The sequence below is a fragment of the Charadrius vociferus genome, unplaced genomic scaffold, assembly GCF_000708025.1.
Source record: "Charadrius vociferus isolate BGI_N301 unplaced genomic scaffold, ASM70802v2 scaffold291, whole genome shotgun sequence".
NCBI lineage: Eukaryota > Metazoa > Chordata > Aves > Charadriiformes > Charadriidae > Charadrius > Charadrius vociferus.
Genome location: NW_009646958.1, coordinates 1,066,789 through 1,085,804, shown reverse-complemented (window position 1 = coordinate 1,085,804; position 19,016 = coordinate 1,066,789). Strand labels below are relative to the sequence as shown.

Sequence of the window (19,016 nt, the reverse complement as noted above, 5' to 3'; positions counted from 1 at the left end):
TCAATCTTGAAGAAGTACGGCAGTCCTTTTGACCGTGTAGGTACAAAGGAGGCGTTGAAGACACCGACTAGTTGTTGAGGTGCGCAAAGCACAGCACCCCTCTTTTAAGGAAACAATTTATTGCAAGCCGCTGGGGAGCAATTTGCTTAATTTCTAAATGCATTATTATGCTAAATGTATCCTATCGGTTTAAACCAGGTGGCTGCCGGCAAATGAGGATTTGTGGTTTGGCTAAGACACTTTCTGTGAAGTGCTTCTCTTCATAAAAGCTTTCACTCGACCTACCGTTGTCAATTAGGGAGCCTCTCCTCTCCAGGTAGAGGGGCAAACTGTAATGCAGATGCTGCGGCTTATCAATAGGCAGCATAACTCATTGGTAATTCCTGAACACGGACTCTTTTCTCCCGCGCCCAGTATGGACCAAAAACCCCGGAGTTAGGCGTGCTGGTTGCCTGTTGCGTAAGCGTTCTTTTCCCGCTAAGCCAGTAAGGATCCATGAATCTCTTAAGTCCTCTTATTTGAAATGAAGGGTCGTGTTTATTTGGCATGATCGTTTTAATATGCTTATTCTTAAAGTCTTCTGGCAAGAAGTAAATCTCCTCAGCTGAGCATGCTTACCACGGATTTAGGATCTGTGCAGAATCAGTCCAACAACTGCTGCTGCTGTGTGTTCCGGGCAGAGAGCGCCCGTCCTGCCAGCACGGCCACGGCCAGCGTGGGTGCGGGGAGTGGGATTGAGTTAGAGGCACCGGGACTCTTCACTCCAGGGGGAAGTGTCAAAGAATGCCTGATTCGAACCCATTGCATCCTTCCCCGTCCCCTTTGCATCATCATCATCTGATATTATGGCCATCTTTTTGTAAGAACTCTCAAGTTCTGATGTTTACTGTGGTTTGGTTTTTTTTGGGTTGTTTTTTTTTTTCTTTTTAAGCATGGTTTTGCTAGAGTTGGTCCACCTGAGACAGTGTAGCACCTATTTGATGAGCCCGGTGATTCTTCGAGATGGAAGTAAAAGATCTTGGCTCTTTCATAGCATAAAAACTATGAATTCATTCAATTTACTGCTCCAGAGACTGTTTCGTTTTTCCTGGTGGAAAGCTATGATGAATGAAATTTGAAGTGGGATCATCTGGCTTGTCGGATGAGCTCGCTGTCGGCGCAGGGGAGACGCGCACGAACCGCTGTGGCGCTTGCGGTTCAACATGGGTGGCCAGACTTGGCCTAGTTTGCACATCGTGGTTGATATTAAATTGTTCGGAGAGAGCAACAAACCGTATTATTTTTTTTTTTTTCATGTAATTCTATCAGTGGAACCTAATTCCCAAGGGTGAAAACACAGCTACCTGCTACACATGGTTGGAAATAATAATGAAAATATCTAATTGTGGGATGTGAATTTTTTGGTAAGGATTTCAGGGAAGTGGGTATGTGGATTGGAATATGGGAGGCATCTCAGTTTAATGCATAGGTGCCCTTCTGGGAAATGACTTTTGACAGAGGATAAAAGACATTGTGTATCCCGACCATGCTCAGAAAACAGTACAAAAACTATAGCCAGTGCTACCTCCTGAAAAATCTCTCTGACCTTATCTTTATTTATTTGCCTAAACTGAAATTAAAGAATTTCTTAGGCTTCTTTCTGCTTCAGTATCAGTTGAACGCTGTCTTACCACTTCTTGCAGTGTTTTCCTTGTGAAGGTATTTTAACCAGAAGCCATAAGTGGTGCAGTAATTGGCTGAACGGAGCCTAAAAAGCGTGCACTGCTTATCGAAAGAAGCTGAAAATAATAATTTAAACAGTACCCGTTGGTGCAGGCTAGCCGTTCTAAGTGAAGTTTGCCATGCGATCCTCTGGTGCCGTGCAGTCGTCCTGCAGAATGGAGGAGAATAGGAAATGGGAATTAATTTCTGCCGTTTCATTCGGGCAGCGTGCTGGGGCACTGCTCCTGGGTCTGCCGGAGGTCAGGAAGTGAAGGAAATTCTTGCAGGACTTCAAATGTTTGAATGTTGTAGGTGGGCCTGGTTTTCTCCAGAATAAGACATCGTTATATGTTTGCTCTTCCATCTGTCTAAGGAGAGTGGCATTGACTGGTAATTATATACTGAGTGATTTCTGATCGATAACCAACCAAGAGGAGCAAAGGAGTTTGTGAAGAGGCAACAGAGGAAGGAAGCCTTTGTTTCCAAGCTTATCCCAAGTCAGCTGCACTGAGCTGGATGGGGATGGGGTACGAGGTGGTTTGAATAAGGGACTTTGTAATTTATTGCTTGGTAAAAAGTCTTTTCCTGCTTAGCTAGGCTGTCCTCTCTGAATCCTCCCCTGTGATTTCTGACGTGAAGGTTTTGTGCAGATCGATGTCTGGTGTCTCCTTCGCACTGAGTATATGTAGAAACCTTTAAACTACGCGCTGTCTGAATGGTAGGAAACCGCTTCTCTTCTCCCTGTTTTTTTACAAAAAATAGAAGAGACCAGTGTACACGTAGAGGACTACGGTACTGTCAAAACCAAATGTTTTGAAGGAAGGGGGATTATTAACATGTTACTTCAGTATAATTCCTAATCCTGATTTACAGGGAGGGGGGGAAGTGTGTTTTTTATGACAGTTTCTCTCTCCTCTGTGGCACTCACTGGAAGGACATTTTTAAGTGTAAAAAGGAGGAGGAGATCTCTTTAGTCTGCGCAGCCTATATCTGAATACCTCCTGTCCTGAAATTGTGGCTTTGGAAGGAGGATCGCTATTATTTGGCAACAGTGAACGTGTGCCATTTTACTTCAGAAAGAGAGATAAGATCCCTTCATCTACATTCTTGGCAGATTTCAGTGAAGTGAATAGGCACACATTTATAAATCTCTATAATGGTATTTACTTCTGGAAAAAAAGAAACAGATCAATACTAGGGCTTTTTAATAATTAAAAATGTGTATTTCTGTAATCTTCTATTGATTTCTCCATTTATTCTTCAAGAGCTTGCAGAAGTCAGTAAATTTAGGGCTTTCTCCATGAGTGGCAGTTTGTGCTGGCTTTCCTTCAATAGTTATTACTTTTCTGCATGGCCTATCCATCATCTTGAGTGCTTTCTAATTTATTGTAGGGATAATGTTGACAGCAGTGACATGGAGGACATACACTGTGGGCTTGAAATGAAGACACCAGGATGTAGATTTCCTGACAGAAACATAATCTTTCCGTCTCCTGAAGTTAGCAATCTACCGCTCCGCTTTGATTTATGGAGGGGGCTGGATGGGAGGATGCTGCGTGAAGCTGGGTACAGACCGGACTTCAGCACCTCTCATCCCGAAATACTGCAGAAGCTTCTTGTGTTATCACATCAGTTTTTATTCTCTTGGGGTTTTTTTTAAATTTTTCTGCTAATGTTAATAACATCAGCAGGTTTAGGTGGTAGTCCAGCCAAGTGGGTAAATGTTTTACATTCGGTCTGTTTACATTTTTCTATTTGGACCCATCCTTGGGTTTGTAGGTGTAAGTTCTCTGAAGTCTCTGCAGGCTCTGACCTGCTCTGCTGTGAGTTACTGCTGGTGGGAGGGAATCCCAGTGGAGGGGCACGTGGCTGCTGGGAAAGGTCTGTCAGCATTTCTGGATTGGAAAGACAGGGAAGGTCAAATTTTGCTTCTTTCCTAATCCGCAGAAGAGAGGTGCTGTCGCACGCTCGCTAAGCTGGAGGGCTGGGCTGGAGGGATTGCTCCAAGCACGCTCTATCACCGCGAGTTGTTCTTGTGACCTGTGCCGTACTCTTAACAATTAAATTACTTTTTTCCTCAATGTCGTCTTTGCATAAGATTGAAAAGAGGGTTTTCTAGAAGCATCGCAAATTGGTTGGCCTCTGATTACAGCTGCAATCTGCAGAGTTTTTAAACCTTGTATTAATAATGCCTATAATGCTTATTGCTTTAATTTTACTTAAGAAGACAAATGGTGAGCTGTAATTTTTAGGTTGATTTATGAGTGAACAAATGGGAGTAAGGCTGATAAATGTGAGTGGGAAATACATGCAGTGAGAGGTAGCACATACTGCAGCAGGACCCCACGGTGTAGAGTGCACGTCGGGAGGGAAATCCAGTTTTCTTGGCTCCAGTACCGTGGTGGTGGGAGTGTAGACTTGGACTTACCATGAGCCATAGCAGTTACCATCTAAAGATTTATTGATCTTTCGGAATGTTGCAGCACAAGACCCTTTTTGTAACTGGAACCTGTGGGTCTAAATAGTTCAGATCTTGTGACCCCTTCCATCCCTTGTACTGTCTTTTTTCCTTAATAGAAGTACTTCAGTATTTCTGCAGTTAACAAGAAATTTTTCTAGGTTTAGCCAAGAGTTGGAAATGACTATTTGCCCACCCTCTGGCTGAGAGAGAGAGATGTAACCAGTGAATTTTTTTATAGGTCTCTGTTCTGAAGCTGCTACATCAACTGATGTGGGGGGTATCTCTTCCTTTTGTTTCTGTTTTTCAGATCACCCAGGAAGCTGGAGAGTTCATGATCACGTTTCCTTACGGTTACCACGCTGGCTTCAATCATGGCTTCAACTGTGCCGAGTCTACCAACTTTGCCACTTTGCGATGGATTGACTATGGAAAAATGGCGACCCAGGTAGGTGTCTGTTGGGATGAAGGGTTGTTTGAAACCGCTAGCTCATGAAATCCAACGGAATGAGGGGGAGACAGCCTTAAGAACAAAATGGAAAGTGCCTTTGTTTTGACGATGTCCTCTTTCATTGTGCCATGTTGCTGGTTTATGCCTTTGATAAATTTGTGTCATTTTGAGGGCATAGTAGTGACTGTCTCAAATACTACCTGGTACGTACGCCTCGTGAAGGGGTTGTTTTGAGACTACTAAGTTAGGATTAGTTTTCTGATGCATCCAAACTGCATTTCACAGTGAATAAGGTGACTGATGTAACTGAATACAATTCATTAGGTACACACTGAAGGGGAAGGAATAAGCTGGAAATACTTTTAAGCTTTAATAAGACTATGGTAATAACCTTCTGAAAATATCTGAATTTCTCTAATCTATGCACTCAGTTAAGTTTGAAGAGGAGAGTTATGCTGAAATGACTTTGTGGGGCTATTTCTCGTTAGGGCAAATTTTTTGTACGTTTTGTTACTTTTGACACTTCTGAAGTCAGTGACGGTTTTCGCGACAGCACGTGTACTGCATTTTCTTTTTTTAAGTGTGAAGTGTAACTGGTCAGTGTAACTGATTCAATAGGATCTGTGAATTTTTAAATTGGGGATCAGTTCCGCACAGTCTTTGGGGAAAAGATAAATGATTACAGAGGGGGCAGCATTTGAAAATTGCCTCAGATACTCCTTTTCAGAAAGGCAGATGAAGTTTTCGCTCCAGAATATTACTTATAATATCTCCTTCGCTTATTTTTCTTCTATCGGCTCAGCTTGACGCTGTAACTTTTGTAATGCATCCTAATGCTTTCTTCTGGACAAACCCAGCTCTGTTCAAAGTGGCCTGCAAGCACATCCGTGTGTCAGTCTGGAGCAATGCAGTGATGTCTGTTTCCTCTTTACAAAGCTTTATATTCGGAGAGTAGTAAAAGGCAGATGATTACGGAATGGCGTCACTGGGATCCTGGGGTCCTTGACAGCGCCCTCTTTAACCCGCCACCTGTTTGCTCTAATGCCTTTGGCCATTTTTGAGCCAAGCTGAAACTTTCTGCACAGAATTATATTTGGTAGCCGTCGGTGTTGTGTGTCGGTCAGCCTGAGCGGCTGCTTTGGGACTAATGTGAGTCACTTTTTTGCGTCTGGAGGCTGGTGCTGTTTCTGGCACCCCCCCGGCTTCAAGGGATCTTGTAGAATCACAAAACCCCCCATGCTGTTTCTTCCTATTTTTCCTTTTTAATAAGTGAACATCATTAACCCAACTAGAAAAGGAAGATGATTGTCACCCCACAGGACCTTTTTTCCTGCTTTTTCCCCTTTTTGGTATTCTGTATCCCCCCTCAGCCACTGCAGGCAGGCCGTCTTTCGCTATTCTGTGGTGCATCAGTTGGTGCCCGAGAAGCTCATCCCATGGAAAGCGAGCTCAGCCCCGCAGGTTCCTGAAAGGTGAAGTGTCCGTCTTGTTTATTTTTTTCAGTAATATTCAGCCCACAGTTTAAAGGACTCCACTGTTAGTCAAAAAATTTGGCCTGTGAGCTCTCTGCTTTTCTAAAATCACAGAATCACAGAATCTTCAGAGTTGGAAGGGACCTCTAGAGATCACCCAGCCCCACTCCCCTGCTGAAGCAGGACTGCCCAGAGCACATCCCTCAGGACTGCATCCAGGCGGGTCTTGAAACCCTCCAGAGAAGGGGACTCCACCCCCTCCCTGGGCAGCCTGTGCCACTGCTCTGTCACCCTCACCGTAAAGAAGTTTCTCCGTGTGTTGGAACGGAACTTCCCATGTTCCAACTTGTGCCCATTGCCCCTCGTCCTGTCACTGGGAACCACCGAGAAGAGTCTGGCTCCATCCTCCTTCAGCCCACCCTTTAGATACTTGTACGCAATAATAAGGTCTCCCCTCAGCCTTCTCTTCTCCGGGCTAAAGAGTCCCAGCGCTCTCAGCCTTTCCTCGTAAGGGAGGTGCTCCAATCCCTCAGTCACCTTAGTTGCCCTTCGCTGGATTTGCTAGCGATAATAAACAGATAGATAAACAGATTTTATTATTTAAAATTTTATTATTTCATTTCTGAAACTCCAGTGGTGTAAAAGCACCTTCTGTTGTGGCTGTGCCACAAAATACACAATACACGAGCTCACCGTGCCAGTTGCTGGTAGTGGCAACTGAAATTATTCTCACAACAGAAAAATCCCCACGCTGAGAAGTTATGTGTTTGCCCTCTCTGCCTCTGACCAGTGTTAAAGTAGTGAACCCCGCGCTGGTGTTTGTAATCCCTTCGTGTCCCCCCGCGGCTGGAGGCCAGACCCTGCGCAGTTACCGAGGCTCCAGGGCTGAGCCGAGTGGGAGTCGCACGTTTGAATTTGTTCTGGAGTTAAAGGGATGGCAAGGAAAAACCTGGAACTGTAAGAGGCCTCAGATCAGCGTTAAGTGTCTTAAACTCAAAACCAGCCAAACAAACTTGGTTTGAAAATTTTAAAAATCATGTTTGTCTGTTGTGACCTTGTATGCCGGGTTTATCTGTAGCAAATGGTCATGGTATTACACCCCGGAAAATGGGGTTTATCGTGGAAATTCTGACAGACCCTTAACTACAGCAGTGCCAGCAGGCACCACTCTAATATTAAAAGCAATTTTGGGTTCAGCCATGTGTTCACAAACAAGTGACATTTGGGAAGTGCAGTTTTAGATTGAGCCTCCATGCTTACATTGTTAAGCAGCGTAGCGTGAAATTACTGAACAAGCGGCATAGAGAGCTGCGAGCAAATCTGGGGAGAGAAAGTTGAAGTGTGGAAGGAGACGCCCAATTTATTTCCATTGCACTCAGTGACACTTGTCTGTTCAGAGATTTCCGTTTAATATTGCCTAAACCACACACTGCATACGTGTTAATTAACCCTTTGCTACCTTACTATCAGGTTCCAGATGAGGTGTGAACGCTGTTACACTGTAAGGGCAAAAGGTTTGTTTAAATCTCGTTTTAAGTTAAAGAGGGACTTAATGAAATATCAGCTGAGTGCGTACAGTGGAGCTGCCCGCACGTCTGCGGAGAGGGACATCCTGGAGCGTGTGATTTTGGGTTAACTACTGCAGCTTTACTAAATTGAAAAAATAACTATATTGATTTCTGTGCTCTCAGGCACAATTAGATTATCCTTGTCCCCATCAGAGCAGGGTTTTTTTCTTGTCACATACTCGTTTATAAAGTTCTTGGAAGCTCTCGGCTGGGCAGCACGCTGCAGGTACATACTCTTACGGCACCGGAGCCAGTTGGTTGGGAGGCGATCCTTCTCCTGTCCTCGGGTCAGCAATACGGCTGGCTTGTCCTACCAGTACCCGGGAGACTGGGGACAAGGTAAGGTTCAAAATTAGCCACTTGTAATGTTCTCCTGGACGTTATCCTGGGGATGAGATTTGGATTCCGCTCTACTGAGAGCGATATATGTCGGTGGCACAACGTAAGAGCGAGCTGGCATAGCGAGGTAATGGCTCACCTCGGAGAAACGGAGAGAGCACCGTGCTAATTGCCTGCCAGATGGATCAGATGTTCTTTTAACCACAGCAGAACCTGCGGAGGCTGTAAAAAATACATAATAACCAGACTGAAGCTTAAAGATCAACTTAGACGCTGGTTCTGCACTAATCGTAGAACACGCGTCAGCATTAGCAAAATAAAAAGCAGCGGCTGTGGAGTTTTGCTGGAAACTAATAGTGGGTAAATATGCCTGTGTCTGCGTAAACTTGTAACTGGGACTAACAGGTGCTTAAGAACTTAAGTGGGAATTGGTTTGGTGAATACTCAAGTGAATAAAACAGCTTTTTGAGAACCTGCTGAGAGGTTTTGGTGTCTCTCAGAACTGCTTGGGAGAAGTTGATGTGGCGGAGCTGGGAGGGTACACGTGTAACGGTGACTGGGGTGTGATGCTGCGCTTCATGTCTTTAGATGGAAGTCGTAACCATTGCTGACAAGTAGCCTCTTACTGTAAGCACGTATTGATGAGAACATCTTCATTAGCTAACCACAGGGCCAGTACACAGATAAATTTGTGTCTTCATCTGTCTCAGATGTCTCTGGTGTCTGTTTAGCATGTCCCAGGCTCAGGTGGGCAATTTGAGAGCCGGTGGCACATGGATTACCGCAAACGTTCAGCAGAATTTTTTGGTTTCTCTCTTTAGGTTTGCGCTGGTCTTGTTTCAGCTTTTTCGTTACAGCAGGTGCCTGCCTCTTGGGTCTGATTTGCTGATCCTTCTAATAATTGCTTCTCTAGCCTCAGTGCGGAGTGCTGGTATGTGACAGACAAAATTCATGTCATCTCTCGTGATGTGGATAAATCCTCAGGATGGATTGCTCTCTCTTCTTAGCAAACGCCAATCTCCTCACATTCAGAGGAAGGGTATAACATTCGCCTTTACTTCATGTCTTTAATTATATGGTGGTGTACCACTGGGAAATAGATGTCTTGCCTACAGCTGGACATTGTGCCCAGAGGTGTGAGAATTAACAGCTCTTTAACTGTTATCCCGTTTATTGTCAATGTAAATGTCTCCATCTGTCCTCGAGGAACCTTGTGTTGCAGCCGACTTCTTTCCAGTCAAGGTGACTTTCAGGCCAACCACAGCTTGCCTATTCCACCTCATCTGCGTGAAAAGCTGTGCTGGGACAGCGCACTCGGCTACGGGTGGGAGGGAGACCTTCAGTTAATCTTGGGGCTCCCATAGATAATCCCGGTGTGCTGTCACTGGGTCTTTCCGAATACGTGATGGGAATTCATTTCAGCGTTCTTCGCTGTGCTGCGTGGGGAGATTGAACCCTGGCAGGGAATGCTTTTTTTTTTTTTTTTTTTTTAAGATGCAGTCCTATTTGACTAACATGAGTATCAATCTGTCACAGTGTAAAAAGATCCAGAAGAAATGACTTTAAAGGGTTTTTCGTAGTGTTGGAGATACAGGCACAATATTTCAGGAGTCAGCTGTAATCTGAATACTCTCCTATAGACCTTAAAGTTACTGGGTTTTTTTGAGTAGGGGTGATTTTATTTCTATATACTATAGATGATGTTTACCTGCATAGGCAGAGCCTAGAAAATTAGGGAGAAATATTTTCCTTTGTACTCCATAGTTGGAAGACAAACGACCGAAGAATTCTATTAACTTTGTTGGGGTTTTTTTCCTGTTTGGTTGTTGAAGAAGTGCTGGTGAATGAAAGGCAGTGAAGGATAATTTTCATTCCTTACCATCGGCTTTTTTTTCTTTTTGTTTTGCTACACAAGCCTGTGGTTCCTTTCTGCATTACTGTTTGGATTCGCTTTGTTTCGGAAACTCCTGGGTGCAGCCATCAACAGGCAGAGGGGCTTCAGAGCTGTGCGTTTGAGTAAACAACCCTTTTAAACCCAAGTGTTTTAATAAAGCGTCCTTCCTGAAGTCGAGGTGCCCTGTAAGCCTCCTGGTATTCAAAAAGACGGTTTCGGAGTGTACAATTTTATAAGAAATTTAACTGTACCTCACAGGTCGGCTTTTCTATTTCTTTTGCAAACTGGACTGGAAATAAGCGGATGGGAGGGGAACAATTTCTTGCACTTTCCTTTATAACACCGGCAGACACTCCGGGGTGATAACGTCTGTGTTACTGTCAGTTGACATTTTCATACCTTCATTTTATCTCCTGTTTACTCCAGAGATAGTGCTGGAATTATCTCTCTCAGTATAAAATGGGGTCAAGTTGCCCTTCCTTCCCAAATCCTACCGTTTACGTTCTGAAATAAGTAGCCTTTGTCTCATCCTGCGCAGTATCCCCACACAGACCTCCGCTCCGGCGCACTTCAGTCCCGTTTCTCTGGGGGGAGAAGGGGAAGACAAGGAAGACTCGTCCATTTGGGTTTTACCGATATATGAAGGCGTCTTCAAGAGAGGCGCCTTTGGATCTCAGACTGTGGTCTTTTACAGAGTTTATTGCTTCTGAACCCTCTCCTCACGTGTTTTGCTTTGGTATAGTATTGGAATAACAGATCCCAAATTTACATTTGGAGTATTTGTGGTTTAAAGTCGTCTAGCATATAATTTTCCTTGTAAAATTTAAGCTTACTTCTTACTATTCAGATATTAGTAGGTTTTCTCTTAAAAGATGTCCTTGTTTTCCAAGAAAACAAAATTCATGAGGTTTTTGCAGAAACTGTTTGGTAATGTTGTAAAATTGGTCTTCGAAATAAGGGAAATCAGAGTTGTATTTTTGCATTACTTTGTATGTCTGCCTTAACTGACTATAATGAGACCTTTTAAGCTTAGAATACATATAAAAAATCTGTTATGGAACAGCATTTCCGTAGTTTATTTTTATCAGACAGATTTAAAATTGCTCTTGTACAAAATCTTCCACCTTTTTTTCTTTGTACTTATTTTCTTCTATTATTTGTAAACACCCCTAATACCTTACTCTCAACGAAGCACTGATTCTGTGCAATGAAGAGGCATTTGTACAGTGTTTTTCATGCTCAGGTGGAAAGGAGACGGTTATTTTTCTGAACCTGTCCTGGAGCTTCGTTTTATCAGCCTTCTTCCGAGATCCCCTTCAGGAGTACTGACTGGGAGGTTGCTTGTCATCATTTCTGTTAATGAAGAAAGAACACTTCTGCTTCTGTCAGCAGAAAAAAATACACCCCGAAGGTTTCCAGGATGTCAGTCGTTGGGATGCCCATGGGGATGGATGGGCGCTGAGCAGGTGTCTGCTTGGAGCGGGTCTGGAGGAAGGCATGGGGCTGCTGGGAGGGCTGGAGCCCCTCTGCTGGGAGGACAGGCTGGGAGAGTTGGGGGGGTTCAGCCTGGAGAAGAGAAGGCGAAAAAGGGGAGACCTGAGAGCCCCTTCCAGTGCCTAAAGGGGCTCCAGGAGAGCTGGGGAGGGACTCTGGGTCAGGGAGGGGAGCCATGGGACAGGGGGCGATGGTTTTAAACTGGAAGAGGGGAGATTGAGATGAGATCTGAGGGAGCAATTTTTGGCTGTGCGGGTGGTGAGCCCCTGGGGCAGGTTGCCCCGAGAAGCTGGGGCTGCCCCATCCCTGGAGGTGTTCAAGGCCAGGTTGGACGGGGCTTGGAGCAACCTGGGCTGGTGGGAGGTGTCCCTGCCCAGGGCAGGGGGGGGGATGAGGTGATCCTTAAGGACCCTTCCAGCTCTAACCGTTCTGTGATCTGGCCTGTCCTTTCTGGATGTCCTGTCCTTGAGAAAGGGCATCTGAGAGACTAATTTTAAATCCAGAATGTCATGACAGACCGTTCAGGACTTGATTCACAGCAAATGGGACATTTCTATGTCGGGGCAGGCAGCTCGGGACAGATGACTTCAGGCAGCTCACCTCCCTCCCTGCTCCGTGTTTGGTGCGACACTTTGAGCACTGAACTGGGAAGGATCTGGGTTTTTTGTTTTTTTTTTTAAAACAGACTAGGCCTCTTTATGCTACTCAGCCCAATTTACTTCAGCTTAATTACTGCAAGGTGTACAGCATGCTCTTCTTGACTTTTTGAATGATGCTTAGTAATGACTTTGCCAGCTCAGGGTGACTCTCCAAGAGCCTGCGATGGAACCTGCCGGATCTCTGGGATGGAAACTGCCCTCAACCCACGGAGTCCTGATGCTGCTGGGTTGACAGAGTCTCCCATTCCCTCTCTGCCTCGCTAACCCCGTGATTTATAGTCTGGAGGTTGTGGTGCGCTGTGTGGCCGCAGTAAATAGCGGTGTGAAGAATGTGCTCCCTGCAGCTTATTCGTTCGGCTTCTCTGTCACCCAGGAGTCCCTGATAAAGTCTCCCAGTCCCGATCGTTCATGTGTCAGAGCGGAGGCTTAAGGGTCATCTGGCTTTGGGGATGCTCGTACGGCAAGGCCATCAAAAATCCCTTTTAAAAGCTGCCTCAGCGTTGTGCTTTCCCGTCCAGCTGGTGCTGCCCCATCAGCATTGCTTCAGGGGTGACACATGGGGGCAGGGACGTGAAGAAGGAAGAGCAGTCTTACGTTCCACCGAAGAATAAGTAACTAAATCGTGCCTTCTGTTCTAGAGTTGGAGGAATGGTGATGTTAGAACTCTGAAAAGCAGCGTAAAAGTGGAAAGTAGCTGTGAATTGACTTTACGCTTTCTCATCAGGTACCTGTCCCTTTTGATGTCCTCCATAGAAATTCCTTTAGTGTAGGCAGCGTGGTTTGCCCTTCTGCCTCTTCGCTTTGTGCATGAAGAACACTTTAAAAACAAAGCCCGCTGTTTATTATAGTGCATTGAGAGTAGATTGCTTATCAACAGCCTCTCTTATTTCATTTTTTTTTCACTCCATTTTGCTTCATTATTTGTCTTTGCTGCTGGTCATGCTTCTAATTTTCTTCCAGCTTGGTTCCCTGGTGGCAGTTAGCAGTTTCAGGGCTTTCCTGGGGTGGCTCGTAGCTGGGCGATTCCTAATCTCGCTCATCAGGATTCAGATCCGCCTTCTGCTCGGTACTCACCGGGCTCTCTAACTGCTTCGAAAATACGTGCAGGGGGGTCTGGATTATTCCAGGGCAGAGACAGAAGCGCTTCATTTGGTGTGCCGCTTTCAGAGGGGTCTCGATGGCTGTTTCCCTTAGGATTGCTGTACAACGTCTTGCTTCCTTTGTTTGTACCTCAGCCCTCCCTTTGTTCTAAGTTGTAGCATTTGGAGTTGCAAAAATACATATTTTGGCTTCGTATCCTTTTGAAAAATGTTACTGAAGAATACTCGCTATTACCGGGGGAAGAATTTCACAGTGTGCTAGAAGCAAATCTTGGCTTGGCGCTTTAGATACTGACACTTCATATTCCACCAAACATAATTATTCATGTTTCTACAAACTGCCTATAGATCTTGGCTGTCGTACACGGGATACAAAATGGTGGATTTCACTCCTTCGTGGGTTGGTTTACGGGTGTGTAATCCAGCCCAGCATCCAGCTTGCTTTTTAAAAGCAGTGAATAAAAAGCAGATGATCAAACGGGAGGATAAAAGGCGAACGTTAGGCACTTAGCAAGAATTGTCGAGTGTGTCTGTCACTTCAGAGCTGCAGATCTTCACCGAGCCGTGTCAGCTCCTGCTCGCCGCTCACATCGTGCGTGAGCGGGGGGTGCTGACCCCCTGAAATGACGTGCTGTCTGCCCACCGGCGCGCGCCCTGGGAGACTCCTTTCTCCAGCTGCAAGTCTTTCGATGCAGAAGAAATAATACCTTGAGATAACCTCAGAATGATGTTCACTGTAGACCACATCCTAACCACCGGGTAAAAGGCTTATTTTGTTTATCCCTTGTATTGGAATGAGTCTGTCAAGCCAGAAAGGAACTGGTTCTTCATTGAATCCCTTTCTTGGAGTGCTGCCGAGAGCACTGAATTTCCTTATCTGAGAAATACAACTCGGGACCTGCGGGGGTGATCCTCCCGCTGCCCCTCTGCCGCGGTGGTGGCTGTCTTGCAGCGATGAGGGTTGCGTATGTTTGAGATAGACTCGGGAGTCTATCCTTACAGGTGCGCTCTATAGGATAGTAAAGGATAAAAAAGAATTCTGTCAGAGGTTGCAAAATAGCTTTGCTAAAAAAAAAAAAGAAGAAGAAATCTCCATGTAACATCAGGAGAAGCGTGATGCCTGTTGGGGTGGGTTATTATTTTATTTGCCTAAAATGAAGCACATCGCATAACATTTACATTCTACCACAAACCGGAATCCTTATTACGAACGGAGTGGAGCGGGGTAAATCCCCAGCTGAGGCCGCTTGCCCGACTCTTCTACCCACAGAGATCCGCGTGGAAGGCTGTGGAAGCAAGTTAAGGAAGCGCGGAAGGAGCAAGCGTGCCCTGCAGCCAGGGACCGGGGGAGGCCTCGGAAATCTTTGCCTAATTGTTTTGTTTATGAAACTCTGTTGTGTATTTCCAGTGGGTTTCCTAATGAACTGGTTTGTTGTTGAGACTTAGGGCAATGCTGGTAATTACACTAGAAACAGGGGGTCAAGGCTCATCTTCTTTCCCACCAGCTTTCAACTAACAACCATTAAACACACAAACTATCCATTTTAGGGTTTTCTCCTTCTTCTTGAAGTTTAACTCCTCGCTTACTTGCAGCATACCTGCCACTCATCTCGCAGGTGTGTACGTGCAATTTGTGTGCCTTTGTCACTTTTGAAGCCTTGGCTGTCAGCGAGAGCATTGCCGTACGGCGTCCGAGTGGGAACGTAGCTTTGGGCTGAGCGGAAGGAAAATTAAACTGAGCCCAGAGTACTTTATTCTGTCATACCGGGTGAGTATTAATGAGACCTCAAGTAAGACATTCCAGTACATAAAGGGGGCCTACAGGAGAGCTGGGGAAGGACTTTTTACTGGGGCATGTAGTGACGGGACGAGGGGGAATGGCTATAAACTGGAAGAGGGGAGGTTTAGATTAAACATTAGGAAGAAGTTTTTCACTTTAAGGGTGGTGAGGCACTGGTTCAGGTTGCCCAGAGAGGTTGTTGAGGCCCCATCCCTGGAGGTGTTCAAGGCCAGGCTGGACGTGGCCTTGGGCAACCTGGGCTGGTGGGAGGTGTCCCTGACCAGGGCAGGGGGATTGGAACTGGATGATCTTCAAGGTCCTTTCCAACCCAAACCATTCTATGATTCTATAAGACATCTGTCATTTGGTAACAAATTGAATAGCTGTTTAGGAGTGTTGTACTGGGAGGACTTTGTGTTTCCCCCAAAAGCTGAAACTTTAAACCTTGTGCAGGGAATTTCTGGAGAGAAGTTTAGGAGCGTTGTCTGCGTTAGCGATGTGTGTTCCTGTAATATAGAGAATTTCTTAGCTGCCTTTTGAACGAAACCATCTCGCTTTCCCAGTAACGTGCTTTTGGGCTTCATTGTTATGAAAAAGCAGATACAACAGCTTTAAGCAAAGATTTTTGGTCTGGCATTTAATGGTGGCACGATAGCTGAAGGAACTTCAACTTTGAGCGTGTTAGGTTTTCTGATATTTAAATTCCCGTTAAGGTGCAGCGGGAGGCTGGCTGAGGCCTAAACAGCTCCGCAGTGGGCCCCGATTCCATCTAAACGTGAGGGGGTTTTCCATAAGAACCAGAGGTGCCAATTTAAACAGATCATTTTTGTGACTGTTTCTACATAAGGAGAAGAGTTATTTTACATTAACTTCTTATATGTTGTGGAACAGAGGGGGTTCAGTTTAGCGTTAATAGCTGGGAAGCGAGGGAAATATCCTTACAAAAATGATGCTGAAGGTTGAGGTTGAATGAGGCTGCGTTTTTCCATATATCATTTCATTTTATTACTGCAAGGAGACAGTCTTTTTATTTGACTGTTATTTTATATAGACTTATTAGTGTTTTTATTTAAAAAAAAAAAAAAAAGATAATGGTTACACATTCAGTAGCCACGAATTTCCCGCTATCGGTCTTTGAGTTATAATTGATGAGACAGGGTTCCTGGGGTGGTCAGATACTTTACCACAGTCTCCAGCTTTGAGTAGCAGATAATAAAATAGTAAGTAGAGGAAGAACGTTGATTTTCTGTGTTTAAAAGCGTTCAATCTGTGCATTTCCTTACAGTATTTTTGAATGCGCTTAGATTGCAAGTTGCCTTTGCGTGTTCTTATCCTGTATGGTGAGCAAAGCCATTAGCTTATGGAAAAGGAGAGCTAAGGCTCGCAAAAGCCTTCAGAAGATGGGACAAATTAAGTTCCTGCAGATTTGGTGAATATGGAAACTCTTCTTGGCTTGTTGCCGTTTTGAGTCTCAAATCCCCTGTAACTGAAGGCAAAGAGCGAGCCCTAAAACTGGTTTGATACTCGATGTTTATTTTCCACCCCCATTTTCAGGACTTGCATTTGACCCTTGGAGATACCGGTTATGAATATTCTGCTGTTGATTCTGTTGTTTGATCTGTGGCTCTGACAGCTCTGCTGGTCCTTGGCACTTTGGTGTCGTGGTCTGGCTACCAAACGGGCGACGTCGGAGCAGAGACATGAAGATACTTGCTTAGATCTCCGAATTCCTTAAATTTCTCACCTGTCATTTTGACATGCCAGGTGGATCCTTCCTGTTGCCGTTCAGTCATGGTCTGTGCTTTGGGTGACCGTATCGCTCTTAATTCTACATCCGACTGGTACGTAGGAGCTCTGGGAGTACCTGAATCGGGGCTTTGTGGTTCAGTTTTGGCTCACATAAAGGAAACGATGTTTCGTATCTCTCTTTAGCAGTGGTGTTTAAGTGTAGAGCTGTTGTTTATTTTTTGTGTTTCTGTAAAGTTTAATAATAATGGAATATGAAAGTGTTAGAATTTGAGGGGGGAATGGAATATGGAAGGATGTGTTCTGCAGAAGTTCAGATAGGGAGAGACAGGGGAGGTTACAGGCACACTGTCTCCTAGGAAATACATGTGGTTGTGACCACAATTGACTCCTTTGAAAGAAATATGACTCCGTGTATACGGAAGGGGAGGCAGTACATGGAAATGGATACCACTGACAGGGAAACACAAGCTTGCCATTTTTGTCCTGCTCTGATGGGATAGAGCGGGTAATTAATTGCAAAGGAAATTTCTTGCCCTTCTCTATGTGCGTTCTCCACCCTCTCCCAACCCTCACACACATGCACGTTCCTTTTTGCAGTTGTATCGGAAGCATCTGCCGTATTAAGCAGTGTCAGAGGGAAGGGTATGGAAAACTACCCTGGCCATTATGGGAACGGGAATGTGACACAACTGCAGCAGCTGAGGAAATATAACTGTATGGTCCAGAAGAAGCCCCAAAGGAAGGAGACTTTGTAAATTATTCATGCTTGCTAGTGGGAAAGCAATAAAATTAAATTAAAATTGAAATATAAACATACATCATGTTAGATTTGTGTAAAGAAAGGGACTTGGCTACTGCAGGCTTCTGCTGTTGTGGTACGCTGGAGATTGCAGCCCACAGCGTCATCCCTCTGAACAGCATCCAGACCCCTCAGTATGTGGTTTCTCGATAATCGGAGTATACTTTACATTTTTGTGTGACTGTTAAGCTGGCGGCGGTTGGAGACCATTCTGGAGACCTTTAGACCTGTCTGACTCGGGATTTGCTCCGCTTGATCTGAAGGCATTGACATCTGTGTGCGGCAGCACGTGGTTCCAGATTAGGATCAGAAAGTGGACTGTTCCCCTTTTAAGCCATTTTTCATAGTTTGTAAAGGCAGAGGAGGTCAGTCTCCGTAGCTCGTTGATGATGTGTGCTGTGGGATGCTCTTCTGTATTCCTCTTTGTAGTAGCGCACAGGTGCTTTTAAAATTTCTTTAGGAAAAGTGGTTGAAAATCTGCTCAATACAAATCCCTTAAGCCGGTATTGATGGAGGTGCCGGTGAGGAGCTTCTGCCCGGCCGGGAAGGGGAAGCATGGGTACCATCTGTGTTCCTGCCGTTCGTTGACCAAATTGCATTTCCAGCCTTTCTGTCCTGCGCTATTTTTCATTAAATGAATTGAGTTTTCCTGAAAGTGCCTCTCCATAAATACTCCTTCCCACTCAGCACAGCCGGGTTATTTGCGGCTCTCCCGGTCAGAGCGGAGCCGAAGAGCCAGCGCTCTTTGCAAAATGAAAAACAGGAGTTGGGAGGGAAGTGGGATACCCAGAACGGTACAGAAAGACTCTCCTCTCTCTCTCAGTGGCTTCTTAACCGGGGCCATAAACCTTTTACTAATGGTAGCGAAAAATGAAAGAAGGAAGGGGAGAAGCGAGTTTAATTTCATGCATTTTTGCTAAGAGAATAGTTTTGGAAAGGTGTGGAGGGAGGGTGAAGGAGAAGTCCTGCAAAGTGACTGTAATGACCCCAAGCTCAACTCGAAGCTGAGCAGCAGTGGAGTGCCGGTGCCTGCCAAGCGAAGCGCTGCACCTCGGAGCAGAACTGAGAGGGGGCTCAGCTTTCCCCGTACACCAGCAAAGCCGCAGTCGCAGCCTCCAAGCGCGTATTGGTGTATTGCTGTGTCCTTTTCAGTCCCGTACCTTCTTTCGGGTTACAAGTTGATAAAGACTCAATGCTCCTTCAGTCTGGTATCTGTGTCCTGGGTTACAATCCTCTTGCCAGACTCGGTCTGTTAGTTCTGTGCTTCGTCAGAGCAAGTGGATATCCAAGTAAAAACGCCTGTAAGTAGCCTTTGCGTAGGCACATACAGTGGCGAGGGTGTAATTCCAGAGTTTAATTTTAATGAGCATATGCTAGTTGAGATGAATAATGCACATTTTCTTTGGCTTAGGCGTGTGTGGTTTAGATGTAGGAGGTAGTTACCGTTGTAGCCTTTTCTATTTCTCTACACTCTTGTGAAGGATTTATGTGCAATGTCATGATGTACAATCGTGAAGTGTAACTGCCCTGTTCACTAGGTTAGTCTTTTGTT

At 45.1% G+C, this 19,016-nt stretch overlaps 1 protein-coding gene across 2 annotated transcripts in view; it reads left to right on the top strand.

Annotated features, from left to right (window-relative positions):
* KDM4B (lysine (K)-specific demethylase 4B) overlaps positions 1-19,016 on the top strand; it is an 85,401-nt gene that overhangs the window by 26,301 nt on the left and 40,084 nt on the right. For both annotated transcript variants that reach the window (XM_009895182.1, XM_009895181.1), the window contains exons 6-7: positions 1-36; positions 4,470-4,607. The exon at positions 1-36 is cut by the window's left edge and continues 107 nt beyond it. In XM_009895182.1, the coding sequence (XP_009893484.1) occupies positions 1-36; positions 4,470-4,607 (174 nt within the window). The remainder of the gene's footprint in view (positions 37-4,469; positions 4,608-19,016) is intronic.